We start from the raw sequence: 15,432 nt of genomic DNA, 5'->3' as shown, positions 1-15,432 counted from the left end.
CGACACTCACAAATTGCTAATCTCAGCCTTTTTCCTTCCTCCCAGAAATGTATATCTTGCACTGCCCAGTACCCTTCTGAACAGGACAAACTCATAGAAAGTCCATCATTTTCATCAAAGGATAGTGATATGTCTCCATCCTTGTTAACTCAAATGAAGATCCCCACAAATGTAACATACACACATGTTAAGATAAAACAATGAAATGAGAGTATTAACTATAGAAAGATAGCTTTTAAGTGGTTACCAAGTAATGATGCATAAAACCCGGATTGGTTACAAAAAAGTAAAATTCAAGCTAATAGCGAACTTAATAAACGAACAGAATTCATACACATATACAGGCAGTCCTCGGGTTACATACAAGATAGGGACTGTAGGTTTGTTCTTAAGTTGAATTTGTATGTAAGTCGGAACTGGTACATATCGTAGGGGAAACTCTAGCCAAACATTTCTCCAGAGCTCAGTTTTATTCTCCCACACCTCACTTCCCTCAGTCCTTTATTCTCAAGCTGAGGTGTCTGCTGAGAAAAGCCACTCCGCGTCTCCCTGGTCTGCTAGGGGGAAGCAGCTAGTGCAGGGTTGCCTCACCCCGTTTGTAAGTAGGGATCCGATGTAAGTTGGATCCATGTAACCTGGGGACTGGCTGTATAGGTTTTCCTCACCATATGCTGCAGCAAAATTTTGCAGGATGAGTCTTCTTTCAGTGTGGAGCACTTTCCTTTTAGTTCAGTTTCCTTCAGTATTCAGTGATGTCACGAGCAGAGACATTGGAGAAGGAGTGAAGTAAGGTGTTTTCCTCCCATTTTTATAATTCATTTGTCCAAGTTTCCACTTTGTGTAAGCTTCCTTTTTGTGCTTAAGTTCACCAGAGATTTCCCCTGTAAGGCAATCCGGTCTCCTACCATGTTTGCCTCTCTTGCTACACATCGGGGTGGTTTCTTTCTGTGCCTTCAATAAGGCTTCTTTAAAATACTGCCAGCTGTCCTGGACTCCTTTCCCCTTCATGTTAGCATCCCAGGGGATTCTGCCCATCAGGTGTCTGAGGGAGTCAAAATCTACTTTTCTGAAGTCCAAGGTGTGTATTTTACTACTCTCTTTTCTTCCTTTGGTCAGGATCCTGAAATCTACCATCTCATGATCACTGCTTCCCAGGTTGTCACCCACCTCTGCTTCCCCTATTAGTTCCTCCCTGTTTGTGAGCAGAAGGACTTCGGTAATTAAGTAAAGAGGGAAAAAAATCAAGTAATTGATATGTATAATTTCCCCTATATCTTCCTTTGTTCTGTGAGCATTTGGGGTCTACTAAAAATTCAGTACCCAGACATTCCTCAGAAGTAGAACAAAGTAAATTCATCTATTTATTTGTGAGCAATTAGAAATTACATAAAAATTAAGAGGATGATATGCACTGTATTATTATAGTCACATGGTTCTTGACCCAAAGCCTAGTAAGTCAATGGAAAGACCCCCTCTCTGAATTCAGTGGAGTCCCACTGTACAGAGACTTCCCCCTAAAATAGAACATAACAAATAGAATGCACATCACTTGCGTTAAAGCAAGTGACTACATAAAAAGTAGTGTATCCTGATCTGGTTTTGTTGCCTGATTTATACAGAACAGTAATTTGATCAGATCTACCCACATCAGCAAACCCCCTTGATGAATAAATTATTGACTAATATTTCCATTTGCATAAAACAAAAGTGAATCAGTTTTAAATAGATCAAATAGTTAAATTAAAACTACATTACAAAAATAGTATTAGAATTCCAAAATCAAGCATTCAACTACAGTTATAATTGTTGGTCTAGACAGTGAGTTGTTAATCTACTTCACTGCCCTATGAACAAACGAGGGAACAGATTGTGGCTCTCAGTCACAACTTAGTCCTTGGTTCTCTCTTGCTCCAATGGGAAGTTATGTACTTGTCAAGTTATACAAATAGCAAATTGCTTCCCATCCTGTGCTGCTTTGGGAAGATCAGTCAAGGGCTGCCTACTCCTCTGCTCTAGGGATGTCTCTCTTTTCATCATGATATGGGTGTTTCGAGCAATGAGATGGGCACTTTAATATATTAGACTTGTTTGGCTGTATTTTAAAAGTTGTTTTTAATAAAAATGCATTTTGGTGGCATTAACAAAACTATATGCTTATTGCTGGGTTAAATTTCATGAATGGTTTCAGCTGTCTTTTTTTATAGAATTGAAACAGTTCATTTAGAAGACATTCAAAATATTTTGTTTTGACTTTTTGGTTGGAAATGTCACTTTGATTTCAAATTTGGCCCATTTTTTAATAGACAAAGGGTGGCTAACACCTGAAATGGTCCAATCTAATGAAAACTTCAAAAGAAAAATTTGTTTTGAGTCAATCAAAAACATTTTGATCTATCTAAAAAGAACTGAAGAATCTAAAATATGCTGTTTTACAGTAGCTCAGAACTGTTGGTCAATTTGAAACAAATATTTTTTAAAGTATTTTGTATTTGATCAATTAGAAGATAAAAACCCTGGTTTTTTTAGAGTCTTAGGGTATATCTACACTACCCCCCTAGTTCGAACTAGGGGGGTAATGTATGCATACCGAACTTGCCTAATCCGAACTATCTAGTCCGTGCCGCGTGTAGCCGCGCGGCACGGGGTTCGCACTAGCCGGCTTTTAAAAATGGCGGCGCCGGCTTTATGCTAATGAAGCCCGGGAAATTCAAATCCCGGGCTTCATTAGCAAGTTCGGTATGCATACATTACCCCCCTAGTTCGAACTAGGGGGGTAGTGTAGACATACCCCTAGAGTCTAAGGCAAGAAGTTACAATTTTGATCATCTAGTCTGACCTTTTGTATAGCACAGCCCATAAAATTCCCCCCACCTTTCCCCAGATTCCTACAGTGTATCTTTATTAGTTCAACTCAAATCAGAATTAGCACCATGTTTTTTTGTTTGACTGCTCTACTACACAACTTACATTGGTGCATGGAGTGACCTAAGAGTCTTTCCCATTTGATAAGTAATATGTGAACATTCTTAGACCTGGCCAAAAGAGCGCCATTCAAACAGATGTAGTTAGAGAAGCATTTTCTTATGAAAAAATGTGAGCAACCGGCTGTCAGATCCCAGCTACATGTTGTTTAGTATATCTTTTTATGAGGTATTTCTCAGTAAAACAGAGTAAAACAGAGTGCTGACCTATAACTAGTCTGGCTAGATATTAAGACCCCAAATGAAATCCATTAGGTTTGGTGATTACACTTTTTGACATACCAAAAAGCTCCTTCTATTTATATGTTCACTTGAGAAATCAAAGAAAATATATCAGTTGAGCTGGTTGTACGTTTTCCAACATAGCATTTAGTTCTCATGTACAAAGTTCATAGGCCATGCGAGGGCTGCCTGTGTGTGTGAATTCCATGCAGTGTGCTAAGGTCAGTAAAGACAGGCCCTTGAGTTTCTAGCATGCCCCATCCCACCTGGCAATTGGCTTCAGACTTGATTAATGCGAATCTTGGCATCAAGAGATTTAACATGAAAATGGCTTTCATTTTGCACAGGAAGGGGAGGGGAAAAATCACAACATGAAAGAAAAGTGGAATGTCATTTTGATAGGTTGTAGGCCAACACTGCTGAGAAATTGCTTTGTTTATTGTTTCAGCAACTATTCTACTGATGCTCTCTGTCATTCTCACAATCGCTGATAGCCTCCACTCAAGCTTGAGCTCTCTTGCTCACACTGATATTAGAGACCTCCCAGAAATGTCCAGGCAAGCATTTATACTGATGACCTTCTCCCTGCAGTTGTTCCTATCCCAAACCTTTGCAGCCCAAGTGGCAGGATTGGTTCAGGAAGATGAAGATTGACCGAAGGGGTGGTCTTTTGGGTGATTTTGAAAATGGGGCAGAATGCTGCGTCCTGCTCATTAAATGGTGAATTAGACATTAAGGACACAGATTGGTGTAGAATGTTTTTTAAGATTATGAAAATGTGAACATAAATAATAAATTGATCATGTTATTATATATATATGGTTATGTCTGGTTTTTTTTTCAGAATCTACCATGAGGATGCTGAGTTATTCTCATGTTTTTTCTCTAATGGCTTGTTCTGACCATTTATTGTGCAATGCCAACAGGTAATCGAAGGAACCACATCCTTACCGCCTCAGTGGGATAAATGCGTAAACTTTGTTGAAGGAGCACTCCCTTATGCCATTGGCAGGATGTTTGTGGATGTCCATTTTCAAGAGGACAAGAGAGAAATGGTAAGTGATCTTCACTCTCTCTCTAGAAACTTTGAATTCATTTCTTTTTCCCAGCAGAATAAATTAGAAGTTGAATTTAGCTTTAAAGAGAGACTGTCTACCTGCAAAGATTTCAAAAATATCACTTATTCAGTGAAATGGATGGTAGGGAAAAACAGAACAAACTAAAGGCAATACCTTCCCCTTTCAGCTAAATTCAGTCTGTGCATTCATTGCCAGTTCAGACCTTTGAGACAGATATGTAGCTGAATTTTAAATGTGTCTAGGTAATTTTTCCCCCACCCCCTTCCTCTTTCCTTTCTCGTCCCCTCTCCTATTTATTTCCAGTTTTCATATCCCCTACTCATAACTCCAGTCATCTGAAGAAGTGGGCTGTGCCCACGAAAGCTCATGATACGATCTACATGTTTTGTTATTCTATAAAGTGCTGCCAGACCATTTGTTGTTGTTTTTTGTAACAGACTAACTCGGCTACCCCCGAAGCACTAAAATAAAGGTAATTCTAGTGATATAACCTGCATCATCATTGGAACTGTACAATACCTCAGGAATCTGATACAAGTATTCTCAGTGTGAGGGCCAAGAAGGATTTCCTCTTTGCAGGTGCAGCATTGTATAGTTGACTATATTCTGGACATCCTCCCAAGAAGTTTGAGCCTGCATAAAGAATCCATAACTGATCTACAGCCCAAATTTTGGGAAAGCTCACATCTAATGGTGAAAACTCAGGATTTGTGATTCATACATTTTTAGAAAGATAATTTTAAGAAATCTGTGATCATATAATCAAATCTCCTGTGTAACACAGGTCATAAAATTTCATAGTATTTCTGAGGATGCAAGTTTTCCTTTAGGACTAATGTAAAAGAAAATAGGCAATAAGCTTTCACCATCAATGAACAAGAAGCAGAAACTGCTAGCACAAATGACAAGATAGACGCTTATCTAAGGGTAGGTCTACGCTGTGCTTAAATCAATCTAACATACATTGCTCAGGGGTGTGAAGAAGACACTCCCCTGAGTGACGCAAGTTACAGCTACTAAGCACTATCCATGCTGACCCTATGATGTTGGGAGATGTTTTCCTGCTGATGTAGCTTTCACCTCTCGCAGAGCTGGAGCAATTATGTTGATGGGAGAGCATTCTCCGGCTGCCATGCCACATGTGTACCAGATATGCATTGGTGCAGCTACAGCTGTGCTGTTGTAGTGCTTCTCTTGCAGACCTGCCCGCAGTGTGAGCATAGAAACAAAATGAAAGGTCATGTTAAATCTGGTTGAAACCTTGAAAATTATGACTTTTCAAGTCTATTTTAAATATTTTTTTCATTTCCCCCTTTTCCATTCTTTCTCCATTTCTTAAACTAGGAAAAGCATTCTGATTTCTAAAACATTTTTTCCTTAGCTAGAGGAGGAGCGCAGGTAGCTATCCATGATAAGCAAATCACAAGTTATGGACAGTATAGTGTTTTCAGGTTTTAGTCACGGAGGATGTTTCATGCCGTGCATGCTTTCTCTCTCCTCTGTTTATGAAAAAAATATTATTTGTGTCTAAATATAGCATTGTTTTTGACCTACAGTCTCTGTAGTGTTTCTTACAGCTATGCCTGAGCAATTCCAGTAATAACTCTGATAATATGAATAGGTTTCTTCTCCCACCCCCTGTTGTTGCAGCTGGTGCATAAAACCTAAATATACACCAGGGTCCAATTGCAGAGCTTGAGTTTGAACTTGCAACCTCCAAATACAAGGAGTTCACCTCATTAGTGCACTAAGTTAATTGAGTCAGTGCTCTGCCATCAATATTCTTTAAGTTACTTTAATCCCTTGGATGCCATTTACTGAGATGGTTTGATCATATTTAATGTTTTGTTCTGGTTGTCCTATATTGTCTCTAAAGTAATGAAATATTAAAAAAGAGGGGAGGAAACTGAATAATGAAGAGGGCAAGTATTTTCCTTTAACCTGAGAGACACACAGAACAAGGAAATAACAGCTCAAAGTTTGAGACTGATGCACTGATGACTACTCAGCTGAAAATGTGCCTATTTTTCAGGGTTCTTTACTCCCCAACAGGATATTTTAAAGATACCATATCTACTGACTAACACATTGCATGTCCATGTTAACTGACATTTGTGTTGATTTTTTTTAACTTAACACGGCTGATAAACTTAAGGTCTTACCCAGCTCCAATAATGTCAGTGTTTGTTGGATCAGGCCCTTTTTATTGCCACCTTGTGTCATTAGTAATTGCCTATGTCTTCAGCCTGACCTGACAATACAAGTAGAAGCAATTGACTATGAGCACCTTTGTTGTTCAATTCCCCCGGCCAACGGAATAACCTTTTGTGCAGTATTAGATGCTATGGGGTTGCTTGATGTGCTATTTTCCAATGTCTACCCGCCTAGTATCTAAGTGTTACTATTCCTGTTTTTGAAATTCCCTGACACCTTTTGTAGAATTTTATACCTGTATCGAATAGATGAAAAATGCTATCAGACCAGAATGGTGGTGCCAATGTAAATTAGTATCCAAGAAGCAAAACCAAGGAAAATTGGGCCCGGCTCAGTGTTCAAGCTGCTACCATCTGTCATATAAACAGTACTTATTTAAATTACAGTCACAGTATGCAAGTGAAGCTAGTTGGGTAAATAATAGAGCTCTGCTTTGTGTTTGGGTAAGGATGCGAACAGGCCAAATATTGTTCTTTTGGGTGAATGTCAATCAAAAGGAATACTGGGCACTTTGCATATGTGACTGGGAAACACATTGCCAGGAATTTCACAAGACTGCTGCTGTTCTCTCAGCATGTCTATCATGAGGCAAAGAAAGGTATTCTTGTGATGACTGTTCATTACTGTGTCATAGAGGGAATAGTAGTGTGAGACTTGTGTGGTGTAGCTGATAGAGATAAAAAAGGAAGACAAGTATTCTATGACTAGAAATCCCAAAGTTGCAGGGGAGAAAGGGAGGAAGGTAGAGGGAGATGGGTAAGAGATGTGGTTTCTTATGAAGAGAGACGGGTGTAGCCTCACTCCACGGATCATTCATATATCCACTTAGTTGAACAGTTTGCTTTTCTCAGTGTCAGTTTGCCATGGCTGTCTTTACTGGGGAGAATTTGTCTTGCAGATGGCAGAGTTGACTGAAGGGATTCGCTGGGCCTTTATCGACATGTTGGAAAAAGAAAATGACTGGATGGACTCTGGAACAAAAAGGAAAGCTAAAGAAAAGGTATTTGTGGGAGTGAGAAAATAAAAATGCCGGGTGAAATGCTGCTGCCTTGAAGTCGATGGAAACTTTGCCATTAGTTTTAATGCTGTGTTTAAAGTTCCATTGAATTGGTTAGAGATGCACATTGGCCAAATGCTCAGACACCTGAACTCCTGCTTTTCTGCTCAGGGTCTCATTTGTTACCTCATTTCCTCTCTCATTCACCTTGTTTGTTTTGTCCACTTCTTACGCCCTGAATGACATGGAGAGATTGTGAGCTCTCTGGGGCATGGGCTGTCTTCCTCATTCTTTGTCAATACAGTTCCTGCCACAATGAGCCCTGATCCTCCTATAGGCTTTCTAGGTGCTACCATAAAACAAATGAATAGTGCTACGATAAAATATTTTTAAGTTTAGGATGTCAAGAATCTGGCAGGATGAGGCTTCAATTTAGCAATAGGTATATGAAGATCTTGCATCTGGGATATTCTTTGATGTCACTGTTGGAAGCCTGCCCCCTGAAAGCTGTACTTCCAAGAGTGATGTCACCAGTCAATGAGCAGTGCTCAAATGCAGGACATCACACCATTCTCAAGGCTGGAACGTCTCTGCATGATAATCTAAACATTCTGTGACATTATAATGCAAGGGGTCAATTGGATGTTACAAGGTGCCCCAGGCTCCCTGAACCAGGTCGCTCCATCCCTCATTTAAATTATGGGAGACATGGAGAAAGTCATCTCAGAAAACAGGGAGCAATGCACAGAGCAGCATGGGCAGTGGGTGAAGGCCAGGCTGGGGAAGGCAAGTCCCAACCCCGTCCCTTCTGCCTGAGATCACACCCCTGGAGCCAAGCCCTATCCACTCCAGCCTGATCCTTCCTGGCCACCTGGAGTGCTGGAACTGCCTCGCTTCAGCCTGGCTACAGCCCTCGACAGTGGCCAGGGAGCAGGGCTGCTGCTCCATTGTCCCATCCCTCCCAGTGGCTGAGGAGCTGGGCTGCTGTGCTGTGGCCCCAGCCTTCCCCAGCTATGGGGGAGCCAGGATGTTGTGCCCAGCCCCAGCCTTCCCTGGCAGCCCAGGCATGTAGGCAGTTTGGAGAAGGCAGTGCCTTCCCTTGCCTACAATACTGACCACCCATGCAGAGTGTCAATCTGGATTTGGCTACACTGCAAGTGTCAGAGCCTGGGTCACTTGACACGATGGGATAAATACACTAGTGTAGACTGTTGGCCTTGGTCTTAAGCCTGAGTTCTGAAATCCAGCCCGGTGGTTCTCCTGGATTCCAGGTGCCAGCATGAGTGTGGACATTCATATAGCTATTTTATTTTATATAAAAGCTATAGCAGGAGCCCACTGAGGCTGTCAATAGACACAGACTCTAAAAGTCATTGCCAAAGGGTTTCTCTTTTTTTTTGTACAGTGTAGATATACCCTAAAAATGTGTGAACTCGCAGGAGGAGAGGACAGGCTCATCCTCTTCTTTGTCAAAGTGACTAGACAGCATTCAAGTGACAAACACCCTTTGCGAACAGAATTATATGCAAGCGAAGCTGAGTTACGTCCCACCTACTGTGCTGGAATAAAAATAGCTGTTTTGATTTAAGAAAAGCGGTCTTCAAAGCTTTTTGATAATTCAGATGAAAAGGCTATGGAAGTCATTTTATCTTTGGAAAATTTTAAATTCAGTATGGCACATCTTTGCTTCATGCTGCCTTTCCCAAAAACACATTAGGAATGTATAGATGGATGAGTGAATCCCTCAGAGCCACAAAGCCAAAGGGAGCAGGGTCACACTGGTTCTTGCTAACCTGATAGCAAATGGAGTGTAATGCTATATAAGCCACCAATTGCCCACCTCTTTTCACACAGCTTCTGAAGTTTTGGAACGGAAAGAACCAAACTGTCGGATTATATCTAATATAGCTACTAATATATCTAACAGAGATAATTCCTGACTCAGGGTGGCTTGATGCCATCTTTGGTCTTCAAATAGGGAAAGAAGTCTTTTACAGATTTTTTTCCTCATAGTAACTTTATCAATATCTTAAGGGTCTGGCCATATTTCTCTAAATGATTTACTTAGCCACTCTGTACACTGTCCTGCACAACTCCTGTCTGTCACCTGTCAGATGTAGCAGAAGGTTGAACAGAAGAGAGTCAGTGGAAGAAGATAGTAAAACTATGCAAAGTCCACAAGAAGCCAACAAAATTAGTCATATGTACTTCTGATATATACAAAATGTGCCTGGCAGACTAAATTCAGGCCTTATTTAAAAATCCTACAATACTGTACGGTAATATATGCATAGTTTAAGTTGAATTTACTTCAGTGCAAATTGGAGCAGGCTTATGAGAATAAAGTATATTTAAAGTATTATTATTATTATTTTATTTATTTATTAAAAAGTCACAGTTATATCATTGATAGCTGTCACCTTTTTGCCTCATTACTATATAACACATTTTTATCCGAATGGAGATATGTTGTATGATTTTAGCAGTTTCAACACAATCCCATATGAGAGCACACAACAAGCTGACCTGATAAAATAATGTTTTTAAAAGCCATATCTATCTTAAATCCTCTTAATCCAGAAGTGTTTTAAACAACCCCTAAAGCTGATTTCATTATAACTGTTCTTTTAAAAAAATTAAAAATCCCACACGAAACAATAATATGATATATTTAAAACCAAAGCACAAAATGTCTGTTCTGTTGAGTATTTTGGGCAATACTGACAGCTTAACTCAGGGAACAGCCTACTGAGGAGCGATTGGCATCTTTTCCCAAAAGGCATCCGGAAGCAAATTGAGCACATGTTAAATAGGTAAATAAAACTCTGTGGGCAAATAATTTACTAAATAAATGGGAGACTTATCATGTGTCAGCCTCCTAGCAATTAATATGTAGATTGTTTATCCCAACACATGATCAGCTTTACATATATTCCCCTTCCATTTTCCTCTTTTTACTTTAATTAAAAAACATATAAAACAAAATATGTGGGTTTTTTTACCAGTATTTGTTTACTGGTATGATATACAGAAAGTGCATTGGTTTGTCTAAATGTGTCCCCAAAGTATCTGTGTCCACCGTGCTATGGTGCTCCTGTCAGAGCTCATAAGTTGGGAGGTTGCTTTGGGTCAGTGTTTGCGATGAGGCACATCTGCATAAAATATGTTGCTTTGGATTCCTAGGTAGAACTCTGACTTGTGGATCAGTTCCGAGTCAAAGCCCAGCATTATGACAAGAGAGTTCTGTTGCTGAAAACACTATGTTTCAGATGAAAGGCTAGAAGGAACCAGTAGAACATCTACTCTGGTCTTCTGTATAACACAGCCCATAGAATGACACCCAGTTATGCCTACATTGTGCCCTGTGACATGAAAAATAAAATAACTACTTGGCTGCTTGTGGGAATTAAGTGTCTGAGGGTATTTTTATAAGAGTAAGATTATTAACTGAAGGACAATCCAACTGTGAGTGATTACAATCTGGGGGGAACCTCTCCTGAGTGCAGGCCTACTGCTCTAACCATTTGGATATACTTCCTCACAATGATGTGTAATGTAGAGTTGCTATGTGCAATTATACAGCACTTGCATTTTACGCAGAAATGACTGCATTTCATATACAGTAGGCTTCCAGTAATCCGGAACCTTTGGGACCTAGGAGGTGCTGGATTATCAGATATGCCAGACTATCAGGAGGTACTAGAAAATGGTTATATACAGGCGTGGCTCAAGGCCGGCAGCGGCAGCTGGCACCCCAGGCGGGCGGCACAATTGGCGCCCCCGCCCGCATGGCCGTCAATGGCTGTGACGTCATCATTGGGCGTCTGGGCCAGCGGCGCTCAACAACTGCCTAGTTCACTTAGGCTCACGGGCCACCCCTGGTTATATATATAAATATACAGTACTGTATATACTGTATATAAAGTGTTTTTAACTCTTTTTATTGTACATACTGTATACAGTATACTGTAATGTTTTAGTTTTTTAACCCTTTTTTACACTTTTTATTGTAAATACTGTAATGCATACATTTACTCATAGAATGAAAGAATAAATGTACAGTACAGTACTCACTATTATTGTTGCGAAGCCTTTGAATACCGAAAGCAGAGGATACTATGTATAGTAGTGTGCAGCACTGGCTAATCACTTAAACTATCAATACAGTAACTTAAAAGACTTAATACAGCACTTTATTCACTTAAACAGAAAAATTATACACTTCAGCACTGCCGCTGCTGCCTTGTGACTCGTTTTTTGCCAAAGCTCACTCACTAGGTTCTTGCCATTTTGATGCCGGACTATCGGGAGTGCCGTACAATTGGATGCTGGACTATTGGAGTTTTACTGTAGTTAGTTTTGTCTGTCTATAGTTGGTTTAGCTGGGTTTTTTTATTTGAGTTTGTAAGCCACTTTGAAATGAGTTAATTGTTATTGTTATTTTCCTGTTTAACAGTTCTACCCCGATAGGTCCTTTCCCCTAGTACTTAGTCCTTTTTAATCCACGATTTGTCTGTTTAGTCCATAGTAGGCTTATTACTTTATTGTATAAAATTAAAAATCCATTTTGTTTGCATGTTTTGGTTTTGTGCATTGAAAACATTCTTAAAAAATGCTCCTAACATGAGCTTGATAGGCTCATAAATCTTTATGTTTAGGTGACATCGCTGTACTGAAAATGGCTTGATAGGCTTACTGATCATCTAAAAGAGGATATTGCAGGTTCTGCTTGTGGTAGGGATAGTCTCAGTTCTGCTAGCTTCCACTTTCTGAAATTGTTGATCGTGCCAGGGGTCAGCTGAACAACCTTCTGTAAGCCTGACTCAGACCTCCCTGAAGTCATTGAAGACTCCCATTGACTTAAGCAGGCTTTGGAGCAGATCTCGATGATAAGAACAGTGCCATCATTTGGCTTTGGGAGAGCAGCCAGCTCAGTTTAAATTTGAAAATTGACCTTTTTTGCAAGTACAGGCAGTCCCCGACTTACACGGATCCGACTTATGTCGGATCCGTAGTTACGAACGGGGCTTTTCTCGCCCCGGAGGACGTGGGCGGCGGGACTGCCCAGACGCTCTGCGGTCCCACCACCTGCGTCTTCCGGGGCAAGAAAAGCTGCTCCGTGTCTCCTTGGTCTGCTGGGGGAGCCCCCCAGCAGACTAGGGAGACACGGAGCAAAGCCGCGGAGGATGCGGGCAGCGGGACCGCCCAGACATGCTGCGGTCCCGCTGTCCGCATCCTCCGTGGCTTTGCTCCGCATCTCCATGGTCTGCTGGGGGGCCCCCCCCAGGAGACTAGGGAGATGTGGAGCAAAGCCGCGGAGGATGCAGGTGGGACCACGGTGCGTCTCGGCAGTGCCGCCGCCCGCATCTCCCTGGTGTGCTGGGGGGGGGACTCAGCTAGTGTGCCCCCCCCAGCAGACCAGGCTTTTCTTGTGACGCCTGGGGTAGAGCAGCTGGGGCGCTGCCGGGTTGGTCCCCGCAGCGCTGAGGTGCGGCACTGCGGGGACCTATCCGGCAGTGCCCCAGTTGCTCTGTCCCAGGTGTCCAGATTCAGCTGCTGTTGAAACTGATCAGCGGCTGTTTCCAGGAAGCCCAGGGCAGAGCAACTCTGCCTCGGGCTTCCTGTAGTCAGCCACTGGTCAGTTTCAGCAGCGGCTGAATCTGGACGCCAGTTCCGACTTACATACAAATTCAACTTAAGAACAAACCTACAGTCCCTATCTTGTACGTAACCCGGGGACTGCCTGTATTCACTTATGTGGCCTTCTGAACACTCCTGCATCCTTATATCCTGTATTGCAAGGAATCATAATTTTCTTCCTGGAATATTCTGGAATGTAAGTGTGTTTCATTCTCTCTGGAATAAGAGCCCATAATGAAAACCATGTCTTCTAATCATTTCAAGCGCTAACCAGTTCTGCTGAAAGCCATTTAACTCACACACACACACATACACACAAGTACCCCAAAACACCCAAAACCTCTCAGATACTGACAGGTTTTTTTAAACATGCAATTCTCATCTAATTCTCTGGATGGAGCTCATGGTATTTCTAAAAGCTATAGTTAAATCAGGATCTAGTATGTGGCACCATGCTTTTAGATGTTATTTCCTTTTTCTTCTGTGTTAGTCTTACTTTATTATACTCTATTTGGCTATAATCAAGGATTTGTTTAAACTGTTGCTGTCAATCTTTTGTCTCTTAGATGGAGGCCTCTGATTTTTCTGCTTTTAAAATCCATTTTGCTTCCTGCTTTCACTTTTTAAACTCCCTGTTTTGTGAGGGTCATTAAATGTTGCCTCCATTTTTAAGTACAGCTAAATTATTCAGATGAGTGCAGCTGAATGAGTGTGTTTGGTATGTACTGTATGCATTATGTCAGTCATGTCGAGAGATACCTCTTCAGTAGCTCTTGTGCTGGGCCAGCTCTGAGTCACCTTGCAGCTTACTGGGAGAGCTGACAAATGTGCAAAAGGGTCTTTTCTTTTCCTGACAATGAAAGTGTTGATATCAGACTACTATATCATTCTAATGATATTGACAGCTGCATTTCCTAAGGATAGACCTGAAGAGAAAGAGAGGCTCCAAAATTGAAACTACATAACCATGACTCTTGTAATCATGTCCTAATGATGATTCTAAATTTTAAAATCATTTATTGCTGCCTTCTTCAAAAATGATAATTCATTGTGAATTATAAACTATAGTTGTGTTTCTTGGGCACTGGCAGGATATTTTTTTATTCAACCCTCTTTTTTTTTTCTCCCCTAAAATGCCTCTTGTACTTGAGTTGATCTGGGGTATTGAGGGTAATATTCAACATTTATTTACACAAACACATGTTCCAAAAGTGTGAAAATTTACTATAAAAATACTGCTTCTTATGAAATTATTTTATATGTCTAGATGAAGCACTATTTTTAAAATGTTAAGTACAAATGAAAAGCATAAAAAGTCTTGTGCTTCTGCACTAAAATCTTTCCGTAATATAATTAGCCCTTCTAGGTTACAAAGCACAAATCCCCAGGTGTCTCTATAGTAATGGTGTCACTTACTGAATTTGACTGCTGCCTACTTTTACTTTTCTCTAAGGAGGTAATATTTATAATATTTGTTTGCAATCCCATCTCTCCCAGTCTGAAGACTAATAGGGCAGAGTCACAGAAAAACATAAGCATAAATCTCTGGTATGTTTCTTAGTTTGGCTTCGGTTTATACTGTTTGATTGTGTTCCCAGTGAAGTCAATGGCAAAAGAATCAACAGAATCAAACAAGCAATAGAAGCCGAGGGAAAATTCTCATTGAGTTCTGTAATGCAGATCAGATCAATGGCCTTTACAAACCAGTGTCTGGAGTAATTTAGGACCATCTAAAATAGGAATAAAGGGCCAATTCTAAAAGGCACTTAAGCACGTGCCTAACTTTAAGCACTTGTATATTCTTATTGAAGTGAACCCCCATTGAAATCAATAGGCACCTTCTTGATTAAGAATCATAACACCAATTTTAAATGCTTTACATATGGTATTCCTGGTCAATGGCAAGTTTTCACCAAAAGGTTTCTTTGACAAAAAATGTCCAATTGTCAAAATCAGTCCCGAGCCTCAGTCCTTCCTGCACATCAGATACTTGAGAAAAGAGAAGGAAAAGACAAGCATTTCAGTGTGTCTGAAAAGTGAACAAAACCTGGCTCTGACTGACTATATATAGGAGCACATCCCAAAACTAAAGCTGTCCCACCCCTTTCTTTATGTTTATATAACACCTTTAAAGCAAAGATCTAAAAGCACTTTAGAAACCTTAAATCTACTTTAGAAACATTAATGGACTCTGTTGTGTTTAGTTTGCTCATTTTGAGTGATACCTCACTCAGAGAGACCTGGGAACTGGGTAGGAAATGTTCTAAAGCAGTGATGGAACTCCCTGGGAGTTACTCCT

The 15,432-nt window shown here is 40.6% G+C and overlaps 1 protein-coding gene across 2 annotated transcripts in view; it reads left to right on the top strand.

The window, feature by feature from the left end:
* PHEX (phosphate regulating endopeptidase X-linked) overlaps positions 1-15,432 on the top strand; it is a 217,992-nt gene that overhangs the window by 66,167 nt on the left and 136,393 nt on the right. For both annotated transcript variants that reach the window (XM_075913320.2, XM_006128759.5), the window contains exons 11-12: positions 4,130-4,258; positions 7,395-7,496. In XM_075913320.2, the coding sequence (XP_075769435.2) occupies positions 4,130-4,258; positions 7,395-7,496 (231 nt within the window). The remainder of the gene's footprint in view (positions 1-4,129; positions 4,259-7,394; positions 7,497-15,432) is intronic.

The sequence above is a fragment of the Pelodiscus sinensis genome, chromosome 1, assembly GCF_052426305.1.
Source record: "Pelodiscus sinensis isolate ZL-2025 chromosome 1, ASM5242630v1, whole genome shotgun sequence".
Classification (NCBI taxonomy): domain Eukaryota; kingdom Metazoa; phylum Chordata; order Testudines; family Trionychidae; genus Pelodiscus; species Pelodiscus sinensis.
The sequence above is the reverse complement of the archived record's forward strand: the minus strand, read 5'-3'. Positions and strand labels throughout refer to the sequence as shown.